The following is a 25,157-nucleotide window of genomic DNA, read 5'->3' on the forward strand; positions in this document are numbered from 1 at the left end:
AAGAGGACTGTCCACAGTTGTGGCACCTAATAAAGTTTTTCAAAAGTTATTGTTTTGGTTTACCAAGGAGACAACAGGGGCAGTGATTAGCTTGAGATGAAATAGACAGGTAAATACCAATTGTTTTAATATGCATTTCTATTCGATGTAGTTTTCAACCAAGCTGTAAAATTATGCATAATGCGTAGACATGTTTATTTGTGTTTATTTAGATATGCTACCTAGCTTTAGCAAAACAAAAGAGTCTGCCATTTTATTTCAAAAATGTTTTAAATGTAATTTCCACTACTGAATGTTATTCAACACAATACAGGATTTGAGATGTTGTGGAGGGAAAAAAAATCTGAATTCTTCTGTGAATTCTTTGTGAGGGAGGCCTAAACAAGAACATGAAATGAAATACACATCCAAATATAGCTGAGGTTAAAATTTTACATACACCTTGCAGAAATGAATTTTATTTAGTACTGACCTGAATGAGATATTTCACATACAAGATGTTTACATATAGTCCATGAGAGAAAATAATAGTTGAATTTATAAAAACGACACTGTTCAAAATTTTACATACACTTGGTTCTCTTAATACTTTGTTCTTAATACTTTGTTTTTTAATACTTTGCCATTAATACTGCATGATTGTGAGATCCATCTTCTCACACTGAGGACAACTGAGGGACTCATATGCAACTATTACACAAGGTTCAAACACTCACTGATGCTCCAGAAGGAAAAACGATGCATTAAGAGCCGGGGGTGAAAACTTTTGGACAGAATGAAGATGTGTAAATTTGTCTTATTGTGCCTAAATATCATATTTTTCTCATTTATTACTCTCCCTCAGAAGCTACAGAAGATATTACATGTTTCCCAAAAGACAAAATCAGTTAAATTTACCCTGATCTTTAAAAAGTTTTCACCCCTCAGCTCTATTAGCATTGTGTTTCCTTCTGGAGCATCAGTGAGCGTTTGAACCTTCTGTAATATTTGCATACGAGTCCCTCAGTTGTTCTCAGTGTGAAAAGATTGATCTCAAAACCATACAGTCATTGTTGGAAAGGGTTCAAATACACAAAAATGCTGAAAAACCAAAAAATTTGTGGGACCGGAAGGATTTTTCTGAAAAACAGTGGGCAGTTTAACTGTTCAGGACAAACAAGGGACTCCAGAACAATTATCACTAAACAAAAAATGTTGGCAAAATAATTAACATATTTGCAGACTCTGTAAGGTGTATGTAAACTTTTGACCTCAACTGTATATCCATTCAAGGACCACAGCTTTACTCTCAGAAAAAAGGTACACACTTGTGGGCAGTGGCCTTTTACTGATATGTACATTCATGTTACTAATATAAATAAACTAATACAAATATGTTCCTTTTAGTTTTTGTTCCTTCAGGTTCTGTCCCAGTGACAGCTTTGTATCTTTGTTTTAAAAAAAATGTTCCTGAAGACTTCCTCATCCTCTTTTGTCGCTCCTCATTTAATCCAATTGAGCTCTTAACTGTATTCTAAGAATAGCTGTTCAATTTGCAAAAATGTTTCAAGGTCCCACAGACATCAGTTGCTTCTTAGAATTTAGACGTGAGTAGTTTATCAGTAAATGCATTTCTGTATGGTTGAACAATAGTATGCTGATCTGGAGAGTGTGCATGGCTGGGTCACATGAGGCACTTGTAACAGGAGGTAAACGAAACATGTAGTGATCCAAAGGATTAAAGTGTGTGTACTGGGACTGAAGACATCAGGGAGAGATCAGGACCTTAAGACATTGAATGCTAGAAGGTAAAATATTGATATTCCTAAAATGATAGATCACGTTTAGTAGTTATAATTTGTACTATTATGTCTCCTTAAAATTGGCAAACTTGTATGTTCTAAGATTAACAGCATAGTCTGTTTGTAATTAATTAATGCTGCTGCCGTGACTTGGTCAGCTATATTGGTTAATGCTATTAAAAAGCTACAGTGCTGAGCTGTGATTGGTGTATGTATGTCTTTTTATTTTGGACAGGAAAAGCCTAGAACCTCGCGAACAGCAGAGAATACAAAAAGAAGAATATAAAAACCAAAATCCCTTTAATTTTCCTGATATATTTAGTTTAAGATTTAACCAGTGTTTGACTGTTAGTATTTGTATACAAAGGATACACTGTTTGTCAGAATATTCTCAGAATTGATTATTGAAGGAATGCAGTGAGAGTTTAGTGTCATTTTTTTTTCACTTAGTCAATGAGAAATCGCATGTCTTCCTATACTAATAGAGATCTGAGAGATCTCGAGCTTATTTTTGATTATATTTATTTTAACTTTAGATGCACATATATACAGTGTTTTTAATATTTGTTTGTTTAAAATTAAGCATTCTATTTTTGACAGGCCACAAAAAGAAACTCAAGGCTTATTGCAATGTTCAGACCTATGTTTACACATCTGCAGGTCCTGCTTAACCTTCTTTGGAGTTCAAGCTCATTATTGCATTGGTACATTTTTGAGTGCGTGTGTGTGTATGTGCCAAGCCCAAACATTTGTTGTTCTGACCAATCTGACATACTGAGGCAGTGAACAACCTCAGGTATCCATAAATAACCTATATTTAGATTATTGCATTTACTATATTTTAGAATGTTCTTTTTTACAAAGGTGTTGAGTCACCCTGTTAACACCTAGGTTGTGTAAGTAGATAGTGTAATCTCCCTGTATTGGCACACAGATTTAGTTCAATATAAGCCTCAAGACAACCAAACAACAGCCCAAATGTAAGGTTTTAAAATGTGCAGTAATTTGTATTGAAACACATTTAGTATTTTTAATTAATATAATTAATATATATTTTATCTAATTTATATAAATTACATTATTAATTGTATGTCTAATATATTTTTGACAGCATTTAGATTTCTGACAAGTCATATAGAGGTTTTTTAAAGTAGTTCTTAAAACATTATACAAAATATACTGCTAAATATCTGTGAGATGGTTAAAGAGTCAACAGCACAGCAGTAATTACAGCAATTTCATCATTATTTATGAGAGCTATTCAGGGTCAGAAATGAACTTTTCAATAAGGGGGATATTTTGGCCCCCTGGAATTGATTTTATTTTATTTTTTATTTTTTTTATTTTTTACATTTGTGAGAGCAATTTTATAATCACCTTATTATTATAAAAATCATACTATGTTTAATATCAAATACTTAAATTTACCGTTACTTTAATCAAAATTGTGAACTGTTGTAGATTATATCTCAATAGTAGATTAGTTGCTTTTTTATATTGTAATTATGGTCACTATTAACGATATAGAAAACATTATAAAACGTTTTTGTTTCGTTTTGGGCGCTTCACATTCTGGCTTCATAGACAAACAAGTCAGTCCATGACGTTAGCCACGTCTAGCACAAGCTATGCAAAAACTCCCGTTATAATCACTAAAGCTACGAAATAATCGTATTTACATCGCATCTGCATTGTTTTCTTTATGCTGAGGGAATTTTCACCGCTGACTAATCTAAGCGCCTCAGATTGGCCAATGCATTCCTAAATTAAACGGAAACGCGTTTGATTGGTTGTAAGGCTCAACGTAAAAACAAAACGTAAAAGCAAATCGGATGCAGTGTGAGCGAATCTAATGTAGTTCCGCGAATTGACACTTTTTATTGATTTTCACATTTCATTTTTAATCACGACAGCCATAATATGTTGTTTAATTGTGCACGGGCATTTTTTGCCTCTTTGTCTTGAATATATGGGGCATTTTTTGCCACAAACCCTCTTATATTTCGACCCTGGAGCTATTATGTAGCCTTTACATACATACCATCATACATTTATTCATTTATTTATTTATTTTTTAGTTAAACCAAAGATAAACCTGAAAATATTTTTGCTTGCTATGTCATTAATTGTAGTGTATTATTTTACCTTGACATGCTGAACTCAGCAGATTAAGAAATAATGTAGAGCCATAAAAGTCTTGATGGCTGACGTTGGTGTCATCTCTTGGCACATTTACTTGAGCAGTCACTACAAGGAGTAGTGCTTTGGCTATTACCCAGGTCCTGATGTCTCCTTATGGACATCTGTGATTATATCCCACTTCTCATGCCAGATTACTGTAATTTCTGCTCTAGCAAGCTGTTTAGATTTATGTACAAAGACTGATACCAAATGAACATTCTTTTGGTAAGTGGATATTATTATTGATTAGTGATGTACATGTTCTTGATGTGAAATGTCTCCCTCTGGCTTCCTTCTTGAGTACAGTTTTCAAAACATTCTCTAAACTGTAAGGACAATTGTCACAACTGTTTTCTGGAACATCAGAACTCTGTTGTTCCAAAAAAATTAATTCATACTCAGACTTTAATAGACTCCAGGAAACTGTATTCGTCTGTATTGTTCAGGGGACATAAAGATTTAGAGGTGGATTAGAATTAGATATTTTAACAAAGATATTTAATATTGGTGAAAAACTGGCTGAAATCTTTTCACATTTTTTGAAATTTCAGCTTGACGTGTATTAATGCACAAACATCATCAGATTCACTGATAATGAAAAAAATATAAATTAAAACCAGTCTATTTATAGTTTAATCATCTTCAAAAATGATCTGAAAATGAAAAAAGGAAAGAAATTTATTTCTCTGTGTCCTCTGAAGTACAATCCAATCACCAGTGATTATGCAAAACAATTGGCACACTCTTCCCTAATTCTTTTGATAGCTGGAAATGAAGTCATCAGAAGACAAAAATAGATAATTGCTGACAAATTTAGTGTTACACATCAAATAATATAAATGATGTATACTACACAATATTGTTATGAAACACTTGCGATGAGATCAGAGTCCCTGCTGATCATTTTGTTTAGGCTCCATCCTCCTCTTTCAACAGATTTCTCTCCACCTCCGTCGGCTTGTTAGCTTGTGTCTCTCCTTCCCAGGTATCTGTCTCGCGATTCCGCAGGATGAGCAGCACGTTTGTGACCCTCGCTGAGGTGCTGGAAGCCAGAGGAGGACCGCTGGAAGAGGACGAGGTGTGGTCGCTCCTGCTGGGCTCGGCTGAATCACTCTTAGACCTTTCCTACAAAGGTAAAATGCTGACCTTGAGTTAGTTGATTTTTCCTGATGGTGAAGTGTGCACTCCGTGCAAAATTAAATGAATGTGGGCCTGTTTTTCTAGGTCACAATATCTGCAACATCATAACTCCTGCATCACTGCTCTTGTCTGCGACTGGGACGCTGGCGTTCAAGAACTGTGCCATGACAGATGAGGTGTGTGCCTTTACAGCCCCAGAGATGCTGCAAGGCCGTGCCATCTCCACCAAGCTAGCCATGGAGAAGGTCAGTTTCATTCAACGATGCATGTTGACACTTCTGTATGTAGCACTCTTGTAAAAGACTGACACACACACATAAGCATGTTATATAGCCTATATATTATACATTGCAAATTAAATGCAATGTATTCTCTTCATAAAATGACTGATTTTTGTAAAGATACAGATATGTTATTCAGTGTCATGGTCATTCAGTGTTTCTGTAAAACACAATAATACTTAATATATAATAACTACCTTAACGGTACTAATAGTCTAAGATAAATGAATTTTATATTAATAATGTTATCAAAACCTGAACAGTGTGCAGAAATTGTTGTTCAGAAATTCTAAAATAATGAATAATTCCAAAGTCATTTTGTAAAACAAAAAAATTAGTTTATATGTGATAAGGCTCTTACTTTTATGGAACCCTGTTTCCACCACAAAAAGGTTATTGTGACTTTTTATTTTTTTATTACGTGATACAAACTGGCAAATCAGACTTTTTTTTCTCAGGATTGCATGATTGCATGATGAAAAACATCAGAATTGTGTGAAAAAAAGTCATAATTGCAAAATACAAACTCACATTTGCAAGAAAAAAGTTTTTTTTTCTTTATTTTTCGCACAAATGTGAGTTTGTATATTGCAACACAATTTTGATGTTTTTCTCAGAATTGCGATATAAACTCAGTTGTGAAAAATAAAGAAAACATGACTTTTTCTCGCAAATGTGAGTTTGTATCTCGCAATTCTAACTTTTTTTCTCGCAATTAGGAGTTTACACTCTTGAAAAAACAGCATATGCTGGTAGGTAGGATTTGCGAGAAAAAGTCTTTTTTCTTTATTTTTCGCAAATGTAAATTTATATCACGCAATTCTGAGAAAAAAAGTCAGAGCTGTGAGTTTATATCTTGCAATTGCGAATTTAATCTCGCAATTCTGACTTTATAAGATGCAAATGCGAGATTTATCTGACAATTCTGAGAAAAAAGTCTGTGAGATATAAACTCCTAATTGCGAGGAGAAAAAGTCATTTTTTCTTTATTTTTTGTAATTGTTTATATCACACAATTCTGAAAACAAAAGTCAGAACTGAGTTTATATCTCGCCATTACAAGTTATTAAGTCAGAATTGTGAGACATAATTCCGAGAACATATCAGTCATATAAGTTTATATCTGAAAATAGTCAGAATTTAGATATACCCTGGTGTCCTTAACCAGCATCAAAACCAGCATCAAAACCTACCTAACCAGCATCCCAGCATTAAAAGTGAAGTTTGTATCTCGCACTTCTGACTTTTTCTCACAATTACGAGTTTATATCTCGCAATTCTGAGTTTTTCATACAATCCTGACTTTTTTCTCAGAATTGTCAGATATAAATTTGCAATTGCGTGTTATAAAGTCCAGTTTTGAGGGAAAAAAGACTGATATTTTTCTACAGAAATATCAGATACAGTTCTGACTTAATAACTCACAATTGTGTTACATAGCTAGTTAGAATTTTGAGATATAAACTTGCAATTGTGAGAAATAAACTCAATTCTGATCACTGTTTTTCTCAGAATTGCGTGATATAAACGTACAATTGTGAAAAATAAAGAAAAAATGACTTTCTCACAAATGTAGGTTTCTATCTCACAATTCTGACTTTTTTCTTGCAATTAGGAGTTTATATCTCACAATTCTGACTTTTTTCCACACAATTCTGATTTTTTTCCTCAGAATTGTCAGATATAAACTTCAAGTTAAAAAGTCCAGTTCCGAGGGAAAAAAAAAATTTCGTTCTCAGAATTGTGTTTATATCTGACTTAATAACTTTAACAATTGTGTTATAAAGTCAGAATTGCATATTTTTTTGAATTTTCAGAAATCAGAATTTTTCTCAGTAAAAAAAGGCACAAATGTGAGTTTATAACTCTCTATTTTGACTTTATTTCTCAGAATTGCAAGTTTTGTGTCTCACAATTCTGACTTTATAACTCACAAGTGCAGGTTTATATCTCACAATTCTGACATTATAAATACCAATTGCAAGAAAAAAGTGAGAATAAGTTGCACTTTATGAGATAAGTTTTCATTTTTTTTTAATTCAGTGGCGGAAAAGGGCTTCCATAGTGGTGTCCTAAAGCAGTCGTACACTTTATTTTAAGGTGTCCTTGTTACAGTGTAATTATACATTTAAGAAGTGAGTAGTAATAGTTAACTACATATACTTACTGTATGGTTAGGGTTAGGATTAGGGTTTGGCTTATTGTTACTTGCATGCAATTATACATAATTAATTGTTATTATATTAGTAAGTACATGTAACAGGGGTAACAATGACACCTTAAAATAAAGTGTTACCAAAAAAGCATTCACTTTGAAATTTAAAAAAATAAAAATAAAAATGCAATACTAAATTTTATTAACATTTTTTAGGGGGAAAAATTTAGTCGCAAGAAGGTTGGATTTATTTTAGAAAAAGTGCTTCAGTTGAATGTTCACAGAAGATATTCTGATGATTTGTGTGTCATTTCTTCCAGATAATTGTGTATTCTCTTGGGATGACTCTGTATTGGTCAGTTGATTATCATCTTCCTCAAAACCAGGTCCGTCTCAAAGAAATAAAAAAAAAAAATCAAATAAAGGACTGATGAACAAATAATGACTGTGAATAATAAGGCAGCTACATTAAACTTCTTAACTCCAGTCTTGTTTTCTGCTCATTCAGCCCATTCAGCTAAGTGACCCTCTGAATTGCCTTCTCCTGAGCATGTGTGAGGACATGGCCCATCGAAGAGCCAACCTGAACTCCATCTTGGAGGTGTGTGAATCACACCACAAAGCATCTCTCCTGCCTCCTCCCAACAAAGTCATCAAACAGCTGGTAGAAGATGTCTTCCAAGACTCTGTGAGTTAAAAACAGCATATCATTTATACCTCAAACACTTCTCAATTGCTTAGTTTAAAAAAACAGTAGCCAAGAAGTTAATGAAATTTAATTTCCAGGTGGATCGAGCTGCTTTAACTGAAAATGTTGTGCAGTTGAGTGGGAAAAGTCAGATGATCAGAGAAAGACTACATGGTAGGAATTTGTTTGAATCACAAAATTTCATCCGCTTATGGTCAAATTGGTTAAAGGATAAAATTTGTATTTTTTTTTTCAAATACAGTATGTTACAATGTTATTTTTAGATTTTAATTATTTTAATGTTTTAAAATGTTTATATACTGCATGTAAAATGCTGACCTTATACATACAGTTGAGGTCAAAAGTTTACTTACACCTTGCAGAATCTGCAAAATGTTATTTTACCAAAATAAGAGGGATCACACAAAATGCATGTTATTTTTTATTTAGTATTGACCTGAATAAGATATTTCACATAAAAGATGTTTACATATAGTCCACAAGAGAAAATAATAGCTGAATTTATAAAAATTACCCTGTTCAAAAGTTTACATCCCCTTGATTCTTAATACTGTGTTGTTACCTTAATGATCCACAGCTGTGCTTTTTTGTTTAGTGATAGTTGTTCATGAGTCCCTTGTTTGTCCTGAACAGTTAAACTGCTGTTCTTCAGAAAAATCCTTCATGTCTCACAAATTCAGCATTTTTGTGTATTTGAACCCTTTCCAACAATGACTGTATGATTTTGAGATCCATCTTTTTCACACTGAGGACAACTGAGACACTCATATGCAACTATTACAGAAGGTTCAAACGCTCACTGATGCTTCAGAAGGAAACACAATGCATTAAGACCCGGGGGTGAAAACTTTTAGAATTTGAAGATCAGGGTCAGTTTAACTGATTTTGTCTTCTAGGAAACATGTAAGTACCTTCTGTAGCTTCTGAAGGGCAGTACTAAATGAAAAAATATGATAATTAGGCATAATAAGAAAAATCTTGTTTTCATTCTTCATTCTGTTCAAAAGTTTACACGCCTGGCTCTTAATGCATTGTGTTTCCTTCTGAAGCATCAGTGAGCATTTGAACCCAGATGACCTTAACTGTATGCAAATTATTTGCTGTAATGGGTATTTACGTCAGATCCTTTGTATAACCAGTCTAAGCAAGTGTTGATGCCACACATTTGTCTTCAACACTGTCCTTAACTAACCGTTTCAGTGGTAATCTCAACATATTCCTTGGATTATAATGTTTATCCTAAAAATTTAATTAGTAAAACCCTGCATCTTTGACTAACATGTGCGTAAGAAAGTACCACCGCACCAATAAAATAGTGTCTACAATAGGATTAGAGGTTTAACTTAAACTGAACATGGGATTACAAAAGGTTGTAATCAGGCTCAAAGTGCTGATGCTTAAACACAAACTGTAACGTAAAGCATAGTGATCTTATGTTTGGCTGTTTTCCAGAGGTTGCTTGTGCAACCATGTGCAGTATAAACTGCTGTGTAAACAGTGGACGTACAGTATGCATTACATGTTGGTAGTGATCCGTTCTCTGTTGAACAGGTAAGCGTGGACCATATCCTGGTTATACAGAGGGGAGCAGAGGTTCAGGAGATACTCGCAGACTGTCTCTGGACTCCGAGCCAAAGCAAGGTAAGCCAATACACTAGCATTCAAAAGTTTGGGGGTTGTTTTTATTTTTTTTTCATGTTAAATGATATCACGATTACACTGTAAAAACAATTTGTTGAGTCAACTTAGAATAATTTGTTACCTGGCTGCCTCAAAATTTTAGGTTCAGTCAACTCAAAAAAAAAAAACTTGAAATGTTAAATTATACTAAGTGAAAACCTAGATATTTGAGTTGATTCAACTTAAAATTTTAAGGCAGCTGGGTTACTTACCCATCTGTTAAGTTTAACAAACACAAATATCTAAGTTTTTACTTAGTACAACTTAACATTTCAAGTTGACTAAACTTATTTGAGTTGACAACTTAAAATTTCAAGGCAGCAGGGTAACAAATTATTTTAAGTTGACTCAACAAATTGTGTTTTTTTTGTTTGTTTTTTACAGTGTACACTGTAAAAAACAAATTGTTGAGTCAGCTTAAAATAATTTGTAACCTGGCTGCCTTAAAATTTTAAGTTCAGTCAACTCAAAAAAAAGTTTATTCAACTTGAAGTGTTAAATTATACTAAATGACAGCTTAGATATTTGAGTTGAATCAACTTAAAATTTTAAGGCAGCTGGGTTACTTACCCATCTGTCTTTATAGCAAACACAAATATCTAAGTTGTTACTTAGTACAACTTAACATTTCAAGTTGAATAAACTTATTTTAGTTGACTGAACTTAAAATGTTAAGACAGCAGGGTAACAAATTGTTTTAAGCTGACTCAACAAATTGTGTTTTTTTTATTTTTTACAGTGTAGGTGTTTATTTTCATTTTGATCACTATTTACTCTAGCTGATTTTTCCCCTCAGGAATTTTCCAACAACAGAAAACCTGGTCTCTCAGAAGTAGACCTAGTCAGACCACATCCTATCAGAGCTCGAACAAGTTAGTGGTATTCTTATGCACTTTTAAATGTATTATCAGGCTGTTAGCTAGTGCTTTTAATGTCAACTCTAATGTTGTCCCAGAATTCCACTGGGGCTTCACCACAGACGAAGCACAAGTTGTTGGCTGTCACAAAGTACATGCCTCAACGTTCCCAAAAAGGGTGAAGCCCGACCTTCCAGTCCCTGTATCACTGTTAGTGAGTCTACAGTCAGCCTTTCCCAAAGAAAAGCTAAGGTAATGTGCTTAACATCTGTTCTGTACAATAATATGTATACTGTGTCCTATGTTTACTTACTAGTTGTTCATTGCATGTTTCCATGTTTTAATTGTAGAGTCTCGGGCCTGAATTTACCAGGATGATTGATGAACCTCAAATAGTCTTAGAGCTGCCGGGATCTATAGTGGTAAACTGCGTTTTAGTGTTTTTGGATATATAATGCTCTTCAGTTTTAGGCTTTCAGCACTTCTGTTTTGCTTTACTGCACTTAGGTTGCCAAGTTTGTGTCTTTGTGTATTTAGCTTCTTCTCCCTTTCTCTCTCGATCGATACAGTCAAAGAAAGGCAAGTCAGGCTTGTCTCAAAGGGAAGTTAACGTGATCATGCCAAATGAACAGAGTGTGGCAGTGAAATGTGACATCAAGTCCCGTGGGAGAGATGTCTTCGATATGCTTGTGGCTCATGCTAACCTTGTGGAGCACTTTTACTTTGGCCTTGCTTTCATTGATGGTAATTCAGTCTTTATAAATACCTTCATGTGCTCATGAGTAGTTTTAATGACTTTAAAAAGAATACAATTTTACATAAGTGATTGAGAATTAATTTTTTTCTCATTTAGATGGTGAATTTTTCTTTTTGGACCCTGAGACCAAAATCTCTAAGGTTGCCCCAGATTACTGGAAGAAAGTGGCTTCTGCGACATTTACGCTTTTTCTCCGTGTCAAATTTTTCCCTGATGACATCTCCTATATATTGTATGTATTTTCTACTGTCTTCCAATTACAAAGAAAATGCTTTTACATTTCACTGTGCTGCTTTTCCATAGTTTTTTTGTGTAAACATGCACTTAGGGGCCATTGTGCTTGCATCTCACATCATTTGCAATGCCTCACACATGACACATGTTCTACAAACGTGTCACTAAAGTAAAATCTGCCTCTAGGCCAATTTTTTCCATTCTGCTGCCCTGCTTTCTGTGTAAAAGGCACTTTACGGTTTGCATATACATGATATTTATATAGACTCAATGATATCAGAGATTATCTGAGAGTTTTGTGGTTTTTAGTGTATGCCTGTCAGGTTTGAGGTCATCTACACTACCAGCCAACGGTTTTTGGATAGTAAGATTTTTTATGTTTTTTAAAGAAGTCTCTTCTGCTCACCAAGCCTGCATTTATTTGATCCAAAGTATATCATAAAATAACTGTTTTCTATTTGAATAAATTTTAAAATGTAATTTATTCCGGTGATTTCAACGCTGAATTTTTAGCATCATTACTCCAGTCACATGATCCTTCAGAAATCATTTTAATATTCTGATTTGCTTATTCTTATTATTATGTTGAAAACAGCTGATTAGAATTTTTTCAGGTTTCTTTGATGAATAGAAAGTTCAGAAGAACAAGAACAGGATTTATCTGAAATAAAAATCTTTTGAAACATTATAAATGTCTTTATCATCACTTTTGATCAATTTAAAGGATCGTTGCTGATAAAAGTAATAACCCCCCTCCAAAAAAAAAAAAAAAAAAATATATATATATATATATATATATATATGTAGATTGGCTACAAGCTTTTGAGTGATATAGTGTATAAGGTTACACAAGCTTTTTATTTCAGATAAATGCTCATCTTTTTTCAAATATTAATAATAATACAAATAAAATATGTTTCTTGAACAGCAAATCAGCATATTAGAATGATTTCTGAAGGCTCATGAGACACTGGAGACTGGAGTAATGATGCTGAAAATGTAGCTTTGATCACAGGAATAAATTACATTTTAAAATATATTCAAATAGAAAGCAGTTATTTTAAATAGTAAAAATATTTCACAGTATTACTGCTTTTTTGCTGTTCAAAAACCTTTGACTGGTAGTATATGTACTAGTGTACTCCAAAAGCAAACTTAGTGCATAAACATTACTTTTCAAAAGTTTGAGGTCAGTAATGAATATTTTTATTCAGCAATGATGCTTTAAATTGACTGTTGCACTACACCCTGGACTACATTTCCCATGCTCCACCTCACTCACCATGCTCACATGTGTCTTGTCTGTATATACTGTGAGCGTGATGAGTGAGGTGGAGCATGGGAAATGTAGTCCGGGGTGTAGTGCAACAGTCTGTGTAATGGCAAGGTGACCTCTGGTGGCGAGCGGACTGGCAGTCAGGACCCGATTCATGACAGTAGGTGATTTCAAAAACATTTTTAAAACATCATCTTACTGAACCCAAACTTTTGAACACGTTTAAAGTCTTAATCTTCCAAGAAAAAAAACCTGTCAAGTGATTTCATGGGGTCTTTAATGGGCATTATACCTAATAGTTTGCAGTCAAGTCTATTTATTTTATTCTAATGCTCACTGAATTATTTTTAAAGGCATAGACTTACACGACACCAGTACTATCTCCAGCTGAGGAGGGACGTTCTGGAGGACAGGGTGTACTGTAATGAGGAAACTGCATTGTTTCTTGCTGCGTTAGCACTGCAGGCTGAGTTTGGAGATTATCTGCCTGAAGTGAGTGAGATATTAATGAACTGAACTTTCAACAGATCTAACTTTTGTAGAGTATTTTGAGATATCACTTTGAATTTTTCAGGTTTATGGGAAGAACTATTACCAGATGGAGCAGTACATCTCTAAGAGAGTCATAGAGAAAGTGGCCTTGCCCTGTTTAAGAGAGGAGTTGCCAAGGTTACATGCCAATAATGCCCACATGCTTCCAGAAGAGGCTGAGATGGAGTTCTTAAAGGTTCTTTCTTTTGGCCTTCAGTTAGAGTGACTCATTTTAAAATTACTTATGTAATGCTTATAAAACTAAACAACAGAACAAATAAATTCTTGGATCAATATTATAGTAGTTCTGTTCAAAGATCTGGCTTTTTGATCATAGGTTGTCAGTACCTTATATGTCTTTCTCGCCTTTGTAGATTGCACAGCAGCTGCCAGAGTACGGAGTGCTGTTCCACAGAGTTGCCCGTGAAAGGAAACCTATTATTGGAGAGCTGGTTTTGGGAATTTGTGCCAAAGGAATTATGGTTTATGAAGTCAAGAACAATTCTCGGGTGTTAAGCCGCAGATTTCACTGGACGGAGACAGACAGTCTCTCAACAAGTGTCAGTTCATGACTTATTACTTTTTTTGTGAAATTTAGTAACATGCTATTTTGAAGGTCAAAACACCTACATGATGTTTTGGGTCAAGGTTTTAATTACTTTCCATTAATCTGTCATAGAGACGAAAATTTACCATTGAGTGCAGCCCGAGTGGGAAGAAGCACTCGTTTGTGACGGAGAGCTCAAAGATCGCACAGTACCTCCTGAACCTCTGCTCAGCCCAGCACAAGTTTCACAGTGAGATGACCTCTCGTCAGCTGACCTACTGTTTAGCCTCAGGTGTGTAGAATTATTTTTATATACAGAGCCATTTGAAGCACTTTTAATAGTTTTTTCATAAGAAATCTTTTCCAATGAGATTTTATGCTTTGGCGGACTCTATTTTTTTTCCAGATAATCGTTTATAGCTACAAAAATTTGTTAGTTTGTCAACTTGTAGTTAGTTATTTCTCTTATATTTCATCCTAGATGACAGCGTGGCAAAATACACATCAATATGCCGTGCTAGACACAATCAGATAAAGAGGCTGTCTTGCTCGGAGATTGTGCTCAACAATATTGGTCTGAATGCGTTACCGAATGACTCCATGAGCAAGTCTTGCGATGACCTGTCGGCAAAGATCGGAGTTCGGATTCAGCAACAGAATGAAGTGAATTACATTCCTGAACCAAGAACTCCAAGTGATCTGAAAGACCAGAGCCAAAGCAGCAGGTGTGTTAATGGATCTGCTCTGCCCATCATTCAAATCACAATGCAAACTAAATATCTGTCATATCGTGTTGGTCTTTCTTGTCTGCAGCCCTCCAGAAACGTACAGTCCCCCAGTCTATCGCATCATGTCCAATGTCTCTTTGCAAAAGCAGGACTCTGAGGTTCATTCCACCACCTCATCTATAAGAGGTGAACAGTGAAACTCTCTCTGGTTTTAATTTTAAAGCTTTGACTTTTAATGATTAGCTGATATTTCTAACATTTGCAATGCAAATATTTATCCCTCATGTTCTTTTTAGGTTTTCAGAATCTCCAGGGCTAATTTAATACAAGTTGATAGCTACTTTATGACTTTTCCTAATCTTACATTATTTCAACTTAATAAGCTTAAAACATAAAAAAAACATTTAGTTATTCTCAGTATAACATGATAAAGTGGATATTTAACTTGTATTATTTATTATATGTGACGCTGGACCACAAAACCAGTCATAAGGGTCCATTTTTCGATTTATACATCATCAGAAACCTGAATATATAAGCTTTCCATTGATGTATGGTTTGTTAGGATGGGGCAATATTTGGCCGATATACAACTATTTCAACACAAATAAAGATCTTAGCAATGCATGTTACTACTCAAAAATTAAGTTTTGATATATTTACAGTAGGAATTTTACAAAATATCTTCATGGAACATGATCTTTACTTAATTTCCTAATGATTTTTGGCATAAAATAAAAATCAATCATTTTGACCCATACAGTGTATTTTTGGCTATTGCTACAAATGCACCCCAGTGACTTAAGACTGGTTTTGTGGTCCAGGGTCACATATTTTATTGTTCAATTAATCTATTTTATTTCTTTTTTAGTGGACACACCCACAAGAACAACCCCAGAGAGAGAAATCATCTGTGTTACTTTAAAGAAAGATCCCAAACTTGGTTTTGGTGAGTGAAAATGAACATGCATCTTTTATCCACCTTATTCTTCAATGCGATAATAAGTGTAAGGGTGAGACTTCTGGTTCATTAACCACTATAGGGAAATTACGAGAAGAATAACAACATGCAGTAAACGGTTAAACAGTTTGCACTACAAACCAGTGTGTTCATAACTATGATAATACATTAAAATATATGGTAGGACACCAATTTGTAATATCAAGCAGCAAAATGAGCTGTTTTGTACAGCTAAAAATAGCCGGACGTGGATGAGACCGGAAGCCAGACCCATGAAATTTACAAATAAGGTGGATATAACGTTAAGCATTTGCAGTAACCGTGGTCCAAAATGCTGATGTATCACTTTTGATAAAAAGGTTTTGTAATAGTCGGAGAGGACAACACAGGGAAGTTAGATCTTGGGATTTTCATTGCATCCATCGTTCCTGATGGACCAGCTGATAGGGACGGCCGAATCAGACCAGGTAAATATCCTGGACTAATAACATTTTCCCTATTTTATGCCAAAAATAGAGAAAAGAAACGGACTTTCAGTTTCTTTTGTTTGTGTTTAGGTGGACGGCTGATCTCTTTGAATAAGATCAGTTTAGAGGGGATGACGTTTAATATAGCTGCTGCCATACTGCAGAGCAGCCCAGATGAAGTGGAGCTCATAGTGTCCCAACCTAAACGTATGTCTTCGTAATGTACCAATTAATTACATATTTCACATGATCTTTATAGTCATACTGTTAAAGATCACTATTGGTGATAGAAATGACACATTTGTGGCCCTGGACCACAAAACCAGTCATAATTTTTTGAAAATTTAGATTTATACATCTTTCCATTGATGTATGGTTTGTTAGGATAGGACAATATTTGGCCAAGATACACCTATTTGAAAATCTGGAATCTGAGGGTGCAAAAAAATCTAAATATTGAGAAAATCACTCTTAAAGTTGTCTAAATGAAGTTCTTAGCAATGCATATTACTAATCAAAAATTAAGTTTGGATATGTTTACAGTAAGAAATTTACAAAATATCTTCATTGAACATGATCTTACTTAATATCCTAATCATTTTTGCCATAAACGAAAAATCGATAATTTTGACCCATACAGTGTATTTTTGGCTATTGCTACAAATATACCCATGCTACTTATGACTAGTTTTGTGGTCCAGGCTCACATTTATCTTTAAAACAAAGAAAACTAACCATTGTCAGGTAAAATGTTTTTGTTTTTGTTCCTGAGTAGAGGATTTTCGGGACAGTAAGACCTCGCTGGCTACAAGTAATTTAGGGATGATGCTGGAAAAAGGCTTTGGCTCTCAAAGTACCCTGAGTGCAGAGTACAGGCCTGTGATGGAGGAGCTGGAGGAGACCCTCTCCAACATCATGGCTCCTAAAATGGGCAAAAGGCTGCACATACCTGTGGTGCGGATTCTGGATATTCAGGTGTGATTTACATTGATGCGGTTTGTCCGGTTTATTAGAAAACATCTGACATGAACAAAAACAAACCAAATTATTTTTATTATACTATGCAGGACAGGATGTCTAATAATTCGTCCAGCTTCAGCTCAAAGCCAGGTGAAGTAATCTACATGGAGCTCAGAAAGATCAACAGCAGCTTGGGAATCAGTGTTGCTGTGAGTTTTTACTCTGTGTGGTGTTCATTTCAATTTTCAAATTTTAAAGCATGGAGGATGATACTATTTTAAATGATTTTTAGGGGGGAATCAACACTAATGTACATCATGGAGGAATCTACATCAAAAGCGTGATACCAGGAGGAGCGGCAGATCAAGATGGAAGAATACAGATAGGTTAAGATTCATTATTATCAATATAAAACCTGATATTCAATTCAAAATATTCGGTCAGTCAGACTTTCTATTAGATGATGTTCGGTAAGATGAAGGAAATCTCTTATGCTCACCAAGACAGCATTTTTAAAATTAAAAATGCAGTAAAAACACTAATATTGTAAAATGTTATTACAATTTAAAATAAATATTTTCTATTTGAATATATTCTAATATGTATATTCTAATATTCTAATTATTCTTGTAATGGCAATTTTTCAACAGGCATTACTCCAATCTTCAGTGTCTCATGATCTTTAAGAAAGCATTCTAACATGCTGATTTGGTGCTGGAAAAATATTTTTATGGAAACCATAGTGCATTTCTTTCAAGATTCTTTGAGGAATAGAAAGTTCTAGAACTGCATTTATTTGAAATAGAAATCTTTTGTAATATGTGACCCTGGACCACAAAACCAGTCTTAAGTAGCATGGGTATATTTGTAGAAATAGCCAAAAATACATTGTATGGGTCAAAATTATTGATTTTTCTTTTATGCCAAAAATCATTAGGATATTAAGTAAAAATCATGTTCCATGACGATATTTTGTAAATTTCCTACCGTAAATATAACAGAACCTAATTTTTAATTAGTAATATGCATTACTAAGAACTATATTTGGACAATTTTAAAGGCAGTTTTCTCAGTATTTTGATTTTTTGGCACCCTCAGATTCCAGATTTTCAAATAGTTGTATCTCAGCCAAATATTATCATATCCCAACAAACACACATAGATCAATAAAAAGCTTATTTATCAAGTTTTCAAATTTCAAGAAATGTACCTTTATGACTAGGTTTGTGGTCAAGGGTCACATATTATACAGTATTTATAAATGTAGTATTTTAAATTTAATGTCACTTTTGATCAATTCAATGTGTCCTTGCTGAATATTGATTCTTACTGACCCTAAACTTTTGAACGGTAGTGGTTCAGTTTTTTTAAGCGTGTTCTATGCATATTTGTCATTTCCTTGACCACGTACAAATATGACTCAGATGTGTTCCTAACATGCTAATGAGCATGAATATGTAACATCCTGACTGGTTGTGACGCATGATTGGTGTTGACAGCTCAGTGAATTTTTGTATGTGTGACAGGTGACAGGCTGCTGGAGGTGGACGGCTGTAACCTGCGTGCCGTCACACACAGGCAGGCGGTAGAGTGCCTGAAGAGGACAGGGGAGGTACTGACATGTGTTTGCTTTACTTCTGAGTGGTATAATCACAACCATTTATGTAACTGCATATGATTGAGTCCACAGTATGACACTAACACTCATGATTCAGATGTATATATGTAAGACAGTAACCTTTTTTCATATATAAAATGGTATATGTTTTTCAGTGATATTTTCATGCTATTCATGTTAAATTAATTTTATTCTTTTATCTTTTTTGTAATTTTCATTAGTTTTAGCTTTTTGTATTTATTAACTTTACAACAGACAAGCATTTTGACGTGAGCCAATCCAGTCTTTAGTAGCAGAGCACTTCCATTAAAGGGATAGTTCACCCAAAAATAAAAATTATGTCATTAATTCAGGTTTTGGGCCTTGAACATTAGTTCAAGTTAGTTGCATTGCTGTCTATGCAGGGTCAGAAAGCTCTCAGATTTGATCAAAAATATCTGAATTTTGTGTTCCAAAGATGAAGAACAAAGATCTTACCGGTTTAGAACGACATGAAGATGAGTAATTAATGACAGAATTTTCATTTTTGGGTGAATTATCCCTTTAAGTTTGTTTTTACAAACAGTTAAAGAGCAGTTACTTTCATTTTAATCTTAGCTGACATTTTGAGTAGTAACTGCTGTGGATGTGAACTCTAGCACAAAGAGAACCAGAGGTCACATTTTGTCTAAGGGGTCTTTGCTCCTCTCTTCGGCATGTCAGTTGCTTCAGGACAACCTCAGCAACCCTTGTGTCTTACGGCTTCTCAGACAGCACAAAAGAAAGATTTAAAGTGACACACGGTTGTAAAAGCATATGTGTTTGTCGTTATTTTTGTCTGGGCTAATAAGATTTCCTGGGGTGTGACGCTTAGCCCTGCGTCGTCATAATAACACACTATAACACTTAAGCTGACAAGCCACATGATCTTTAGCCATACGCATTGATTAGGTAGCAGGCCTTTTGTTAAGCAGACTAATGACGTATGTTCACTATACAGTAGGTGTGCAGCTGATATGATAAAATAAGAATATGTGTTATTTTGTGTTAAGAATGTGTGTTATTTTCAGGTGGTGAGCCTGGTTCTGGAACGAGAGCCTCCAGTGGTGTTGGACACTTACAGTGCCTCATCCACGTTGGAGAGACAGAGATCTCCTTCACCCCTCAGTGCGCAGAGTACACCCACCCCTCTGAGGAAAGATGTGACCATGGAAACGCCCTTGTCTGTCAGGGCCAAGGACTTCAGCTTTGTGTCAGATGGTGAGATGGGGATCAGAGAGGGGGAGAAAACACAGCAAAACATTTCAACTGAATCTGACAGCAACACTGTGCTAGCTGCCAGACCCGTATAACTCAAAATCCCAGCCAAATTTAGAGCTTGTCCAGAGGAACATTGTTTTTTATGTATATATTACATCACCATAATTGCATTTTGCACTGGTATATGTTTTGCATCAAATTTGACAGTTGGTCACTTTTGAGTGCAAAATCTGGACAGCACATCCAAAAATGAATATTCTGTCATCATTTACTCACCTTCATGTGGTTCCAAACATTTTTTTTTCTGTGAGACACAGAAAATTATTTTTTAAAGAATATAATGGACACAGTTGTGACCCTGGACCACAAAACCAGTCTTAAGTAGCATGCGTATATTTGTAGCAATAGTCAAAAATACATTGTATGGGTTAAAATTATCGATTTTTCTTTTATGCCAAAAATCATTAGGATATTAAGATCATGTTCCATTAAGATATTCTGTAAATTTCCTACCATAATTATCAAAACTTAATTTTTGATTTGTAATATGCATTGCTAAGAAGTTCATTTGGACAACTTTAAAGGTGATTTTCTCAATATTTGGATTTTTTTGCACCCTCAGATTCCAGATTTTCAAATAGTTGTTTCTTAGCCAAATATTGTCCTAATGAAAGTGAATGAGGTCCAGCACCATAAAGCACCATAAATTCAGTCCATTTGACTATATTGCAAATTTTCTGATGTCATATGATCTGTGTTGTTGTTGTTAACTAAAACTATTAAAAATATTTTTTGATAATTGAAATTAAATAAAAAATAAATATTAGATCAACTTAAAGTAAACTTTGCTTTGGTAACTGACTGAAAATATTTGAAATAATTATTGAAGTTTTAGAACTGCTAATGCTAAAACTAAAATAAAAATAAAGTTTAATAGAATTATAAAAAAAAATACAAAAACTAATAAAACCTAGAAAAAGCACATAACAAAAAAAGAAAACTGAAAAAATAAAAGCACATTTCAGTGATCAATTAATAATATAAAAGTATATAAATAAGTAAGCTGAATATGATACCTGGATCAGTTGATTTGGTAAACAAATCATTCAGACTGGTTTTGTGAACTGGACTCATTTATTAAAGGGATAGTTCACCCAAAAATGAAAAATCTGTCATTAATTACTCACCATCATGTCGTTCCAAACCTATAAGACCTTTGTTCATCTTCGGTACACAAATTAAGATATTTTGATGAAATCCAAAATGTCTATGAAGGGTCAGAAAGCTCTTGGATTTCAGACAATGATCTTAATCTGTGTTCTGAAGATGAACAAAGGTCTTATGGGTTTGGAACGACATGAGGGTGAAATATCCAACTCAGATTTCATTTTCATTTTTGGATTACCTGTCATTTAACCGTTACATGTAACTGATTTTACTGTTTGTCAGTTTGGATTGTTCATAAACTACAAATTGAGAGAGTTCTGCTCTTTCTTTGTAGCAGATAATGTCCTGGAGGTGACGCTACAGAAAAGTCTCGGTAGCCTGGGGTTCAGTTTCATCATATCTGAACTTGGTCCGGATGAGGGCAGCATGGTGCATATTAAGAGCATTTTTGCTGGTCAGCCTGCAGGAGATTGTGGGCTTCTGAAGGAGGGAGACATAATCCTGGCTGTTAATGGAGAACCTGTCAGAGGCCTCTCCTATGAGGTAAAGGATGTACATTCTCATGCATTAAAGCGGAGTGAGAGACAAATAACTTACAGAAGTACTGACAATCAGTATTTGTATAGAAATATTTATTGATAACATTAACAATTTAACAATAACAAAACTTGTTAAAGAGATAGCTCAACCGAAAATGAAAATGCTGTGATTAATTACTCACCCTCATGCTGTTCCAAACCCGTAAGACCTTCATTCATCTTTGGAACTCAAATTAAGATATTTTTGATGAAATCCAAGAGATTTCTGACCCTTCATAGACAGCAACGGTCCTTTCCATGTTCAACTATCCCATTAATATATTAATATTTGTACTTGTACTTTGTTTATTTTAATAAGTTATATTTTACATATTCATGTTTTTATTTTATTTTTGTTCAAATAAAAACACCTTTGTGAGCATTAGAGACTTTCAAAAACACTGAAGAAAAATCTTACAGACTCCAGACTTTATAACAATAGTGTATATCTTTCTATCACCACAGGAAGTTTTACATCTCATTCAAAAATTTCCGTCTGAGATCAGGCTGTCAATCTGCAGAACCTCACAGGATGAACATACAGATATTGAGACCTCTCTGGTAACGTCCTTTCTCTACATGGTTAGCGACGACTCTATGTTTGACATGTTATATCTCAAACTCACATCCCTTTTTTTGACAGGGTCTTGACACGCTTCCATCCCGTGCATTGAGATCCAGGTCTCTTGACCTGCACGCAAGGACTGTTGCCCCAGACTTCAGTGAACTCCTTAAGAAGCGGGCAATAGAGATGGGTCTAAAGAAAGATGTTTCCCCAGAGAAAACCCAGGAGACCCCCTTGACGCAGCCAAAACAAGATACTGAGCTGGCAGATACGACTATATCTGCACCACCACCCCTACCTCCACCTCTACCTCCACGTCCATCCTCAGGTGAAGCTGGAGAACTAAAACCTCATGCAATGATGGGGGAGGGGCATGACAACAAAGCTCCACCCCCAACTCCTCCCCCAACACCAAGCACTGCTAAAGTGACAACAACCAACACAGAACCAACTCCAACAGCCCCTGAAACAGCAGTAACAGCCCATCAGCAAGAGTCAAAAGATGATACCATCTCAACCAACCATGTCTCAGCTTGTTCCAGGTAAAGACCTGTTTATTTCTGTGATATGATCTGTAAAATAATCAACAGTAATCACCAGTCTTCAGTGTCAAATGATCCTTTAGAAATCGTTCTAATATGGTGATTTGGTTCTCAAGAAACATTTCTTATGATTATCAGTGTTGAAAATAACTGTGCTGCCTAATATTTAATAAAACTTGGGCTGTTTCTTCACTGCTTAATACAAGAAAATGATCTTGAAAAACTAAAATATGACTTAAATGTCACTAATATTAACTTCTTCTTGTCACAGTCACGCAGCTGAAGGTGTAGAAGATACCTTGACAAGTTTCACTGCTCATGGACTGACTGTCATAGCCGATGAGGAATACTTGACCATCACCACCACAGCACCCTCTCCTCCAAGCAGCAGCATTGCTGTCTCCAATGAACCGCCCCCTCCACCGGCCCTTTCTCCATCACTGCTAAGCACACCTCCGTCCTACCAGCAAGCAACTCAAGCATCATCTCCAGTGAAACCTACTGCCCAGTTCACCGCCCCCTCAGCCAGCAACAACAACGGCTGGGACGATGATGAAGAAGAGGAGGATGATGAAGATCCCAGAAGGGTGAAGTCTGATTGCATTTGCCTATAGATGTACAAGCCCTTAGATTAGCATAAATTTCGGTGCTGGTTAATGGTCCAATCACTTAAAAAAATCACTACCTACTTAATTTATTTAAAGAGATAGTTCACCCAAAAATGAAAATTCTCTTATTAATTATTCACCCGCATGTTGTTCCAAACCTGTAAGACCTTCATTCATCTTTGTAACATGAATTAAGATATTTTTTAAGAATTCCGAGGCTTTCTGACCCTGCATAGACAGCAACGCAACTACCACGTTCAAGGCCCAGAAAGGTAGTAAGGACATCGGTAAAATAGTCCTTGTGACATAGTGGTTCAACCATATTCAACAATTGCTTCTCTTCCGTTTCATTCTTCAACGTGTGTTCATGAGAGTACCACGATGCATACGCGTGATGCTGCTGACGCAGGAGCCAGCGTTCTGACTTCTGGCCTCTGCTAGTAAACAAGGCCCAGCACATCCGGGTTCTACATCAAAATGCATGCGTCTGATGAACGTGCATCGAAGGCTGACACAGAAGAGAAGAAATTGTTGAATAAAGTCATTATTTTTGTTTTCTTTGCACACAAAAAGTATTCTTGTAGCTTCTTAACATTATGGTTGAACTACTAATGTCAAATGGACTATTTTAATGATGTCCTTACTACCTTTCTGGGCCTTGAACATCATAGTTGCATTGCTGTCTAAGCAGGGTCAGAAAGCTCTCAGATTTCATCAGAAATATCTTAATTTGTGTTCTGAAGATAAACAAAGGTCTTACGGGTTTGGAACAAAATGAGGATGAGTCAGAATGACAGAATTTTCCTTTTTTGGGTGAACTATCCATTTTAAATCCTATCTTAAAACATATTTTAGGGATGGCTTTACTTAATTTTTGTTTATGTTTTTTTTTTGTTTTCTGTGTAAGTGCCTTGAGCAGCTTGCTTTATAAAATAAAGTGCTAAAATGTATTCAGTTATTATTATTTAATGCTGGTATGGCTGGTGGACTAGCATAGCCATGTTGCTCACAATCTCTTTTCTTCTTCATTTAGGACATGTTGAAGGAGTTTGAACTGACCGTCTCACTGACCAAATCATGGTGTGGCAGTTTCGGTTTTACAATAACCAGGAGTAAACTTGACAACTGCTTTTATGTCCAGGAAGTCCTGGATAATCCGGCCAAAGCAGATGGCAGATTGAGGCCAGGAGACAGGCTTGTCATGGTACAGCTTTTCCCACTATTAGAAACACAATCCCCTTTCTGAAAATTTCATAAGACTGGATTTGATTGTCAGTGATTTGAATTGCCATTATCTCCCTTTATTTTTCAGGTAAATGGTCACAATGTGACCAACGTGACAGATGATGTGGCTATTAGCATCCTCAGGTCCTCCTCTAAAAGACTGCATATGGTGCTGGGCAGAGCTGTGCAAAATCTACTGCCTCCACCGCCTCCTGACACCCTCCAGGACATTGTCATACCCAAGACTCCATCTGGACAACTAGGTGAGTGCTTTATAGTAGGGGAAACCAGGATAACATTGTATCACTTTATGAATTTTCAACAAAACAACAAAAACATTTCATATTCAATTCATAATGATGATCCTTTTG

General features: G+C 35.2%; 1 protein-coding gene across 4 annotated transcripts in view; it reads left to right on the forward strand.

Moving 5' to 3' along the window:
- ptpn20 (protein tyrosine phosphatase non-receptor type 20) overlaps positions 1-25,157 on the forward strand; it is a 44,423-nt gene that overhangs the window by 2,891 nt on the left and 16,375 nt on the right. Inside the window, exons 1-32 of one of the 4 annotated variants that reach the window (XM_051125576.1) lie at positions 52-109; positions 4,948-5,095; positions 5,187-5,347; positions 7,859-7,924; positions 8,047-8,226; positions 8,325-8,400; positions 9,799-9,888; positions 10,724-10,799; positions 10,883-11,036; positions 11,135-11,206; positions 11,354-11,528; positions 11,638-11,773; positions 13,405-13,543; positions 13,626-13,778; positions 13,957-14,142; positions 14,262-14,421; positions 14,611-14,854; positions 14,943-15,043; positions 15,729-15,806; positions 16,178-16,285; positions 16,376-16,492; positions 17,061-17,260; positions 17,353-17,454; positions 17,538-17,631; positions 18,772-18,857; positions 19,913-20,102; positions 21,604-21,812; positions 22,313-22,408; positions 22,491-22,954; positions 23,226-23,541; positions 24,596-24,766; positions 24,875-25,049. In XM_051125576.1, the coding sequence (XP_050981533.1) occupies positions 4,972-5,095; positions 5,187-5,347; positions 7,859-7,924; positions 8,047-8,226; positions 8,325-8,400; positions 9,799-9,888; positions 10,724-10,799; positions 10,883-11,036; positions 11,135-11,206; positions 11,354-11,528; positions 11,638-11,773; positions 13,405-13,543; positions 13,626-13,778; positions 13,957-14,142; positions 14,262-14,421; positions 14,611-14,854; positions 14,943-15,043; positions 15,729-15,806; positions 16,178-16,285; positions 16,376-16,492; positions 17,061-17,260; positions 17,353-17,454; positions 17,538-17,631; positions 18,772-18,857; positions 19,913-20,102; positions 21,604-21,812; positions 22,313-22,408; positions 22,491-22,954; positions 23,226-23,541; positions 24,596-24,766; positions 24,875-25,049 (4,699 nt within the window). In that variant the 5' untranslated portion in view covers positions 52-109; positions 4,948-4,971. Of the gene's footprint in view, positions 1-51; positions 110-1,574; positions 1,788-4,947; positions 5,096-5,186; positions 5,348-7,858; positions 7,925-8,046; positions 8,227-8,324; positions 8,401-9,798; positions 9,889-10,723; positions 10,800-10,882; positions 11,037-11,134; positions 11,207-11,353; positions 11,529-11,637; positions 11,774-13,114; positions 13,212-13,404; positions 13,544-13,625; positions 13,779-13,956; positions 14,143-14,261; positions 14,422-14,610; positions 14,855-14,942; positions 15,044-15,728; positions 15,807-16,177; positions 16,286-16,375; positions 16,493-17,060; positions 17,261-17,352; positions 17,455-17,537; positions 17,632-18,771; positions 18,858-19,912; positions 20,103-21,603; positions 21,813-22,312; positions 22,409-22,490; positions 22,955-23,225; positions 23,542-24,595; positions 24,767-24,874; positions 25,050-25,157 lie in introns of those variants that run through there. The other 3 variants (XM_051125575.1, XM_051125577.1, XM_051125578.1) reach the window with 3 other exon arrangements.

This window comes from Labeo rohita, chromosome 13, assembly GCF_022985175.1.
Source record: "Labeo rohita strain BAU-BD-2019 chromosome 13, IGBB_LRoh.1.0, whole genome shotgun sequence".
NCBI lineage: Eukaryota > Metazoa > Chordata > Actinopteri > Cypriniformes > Cyprinidae > Labeo > Labeo rohita.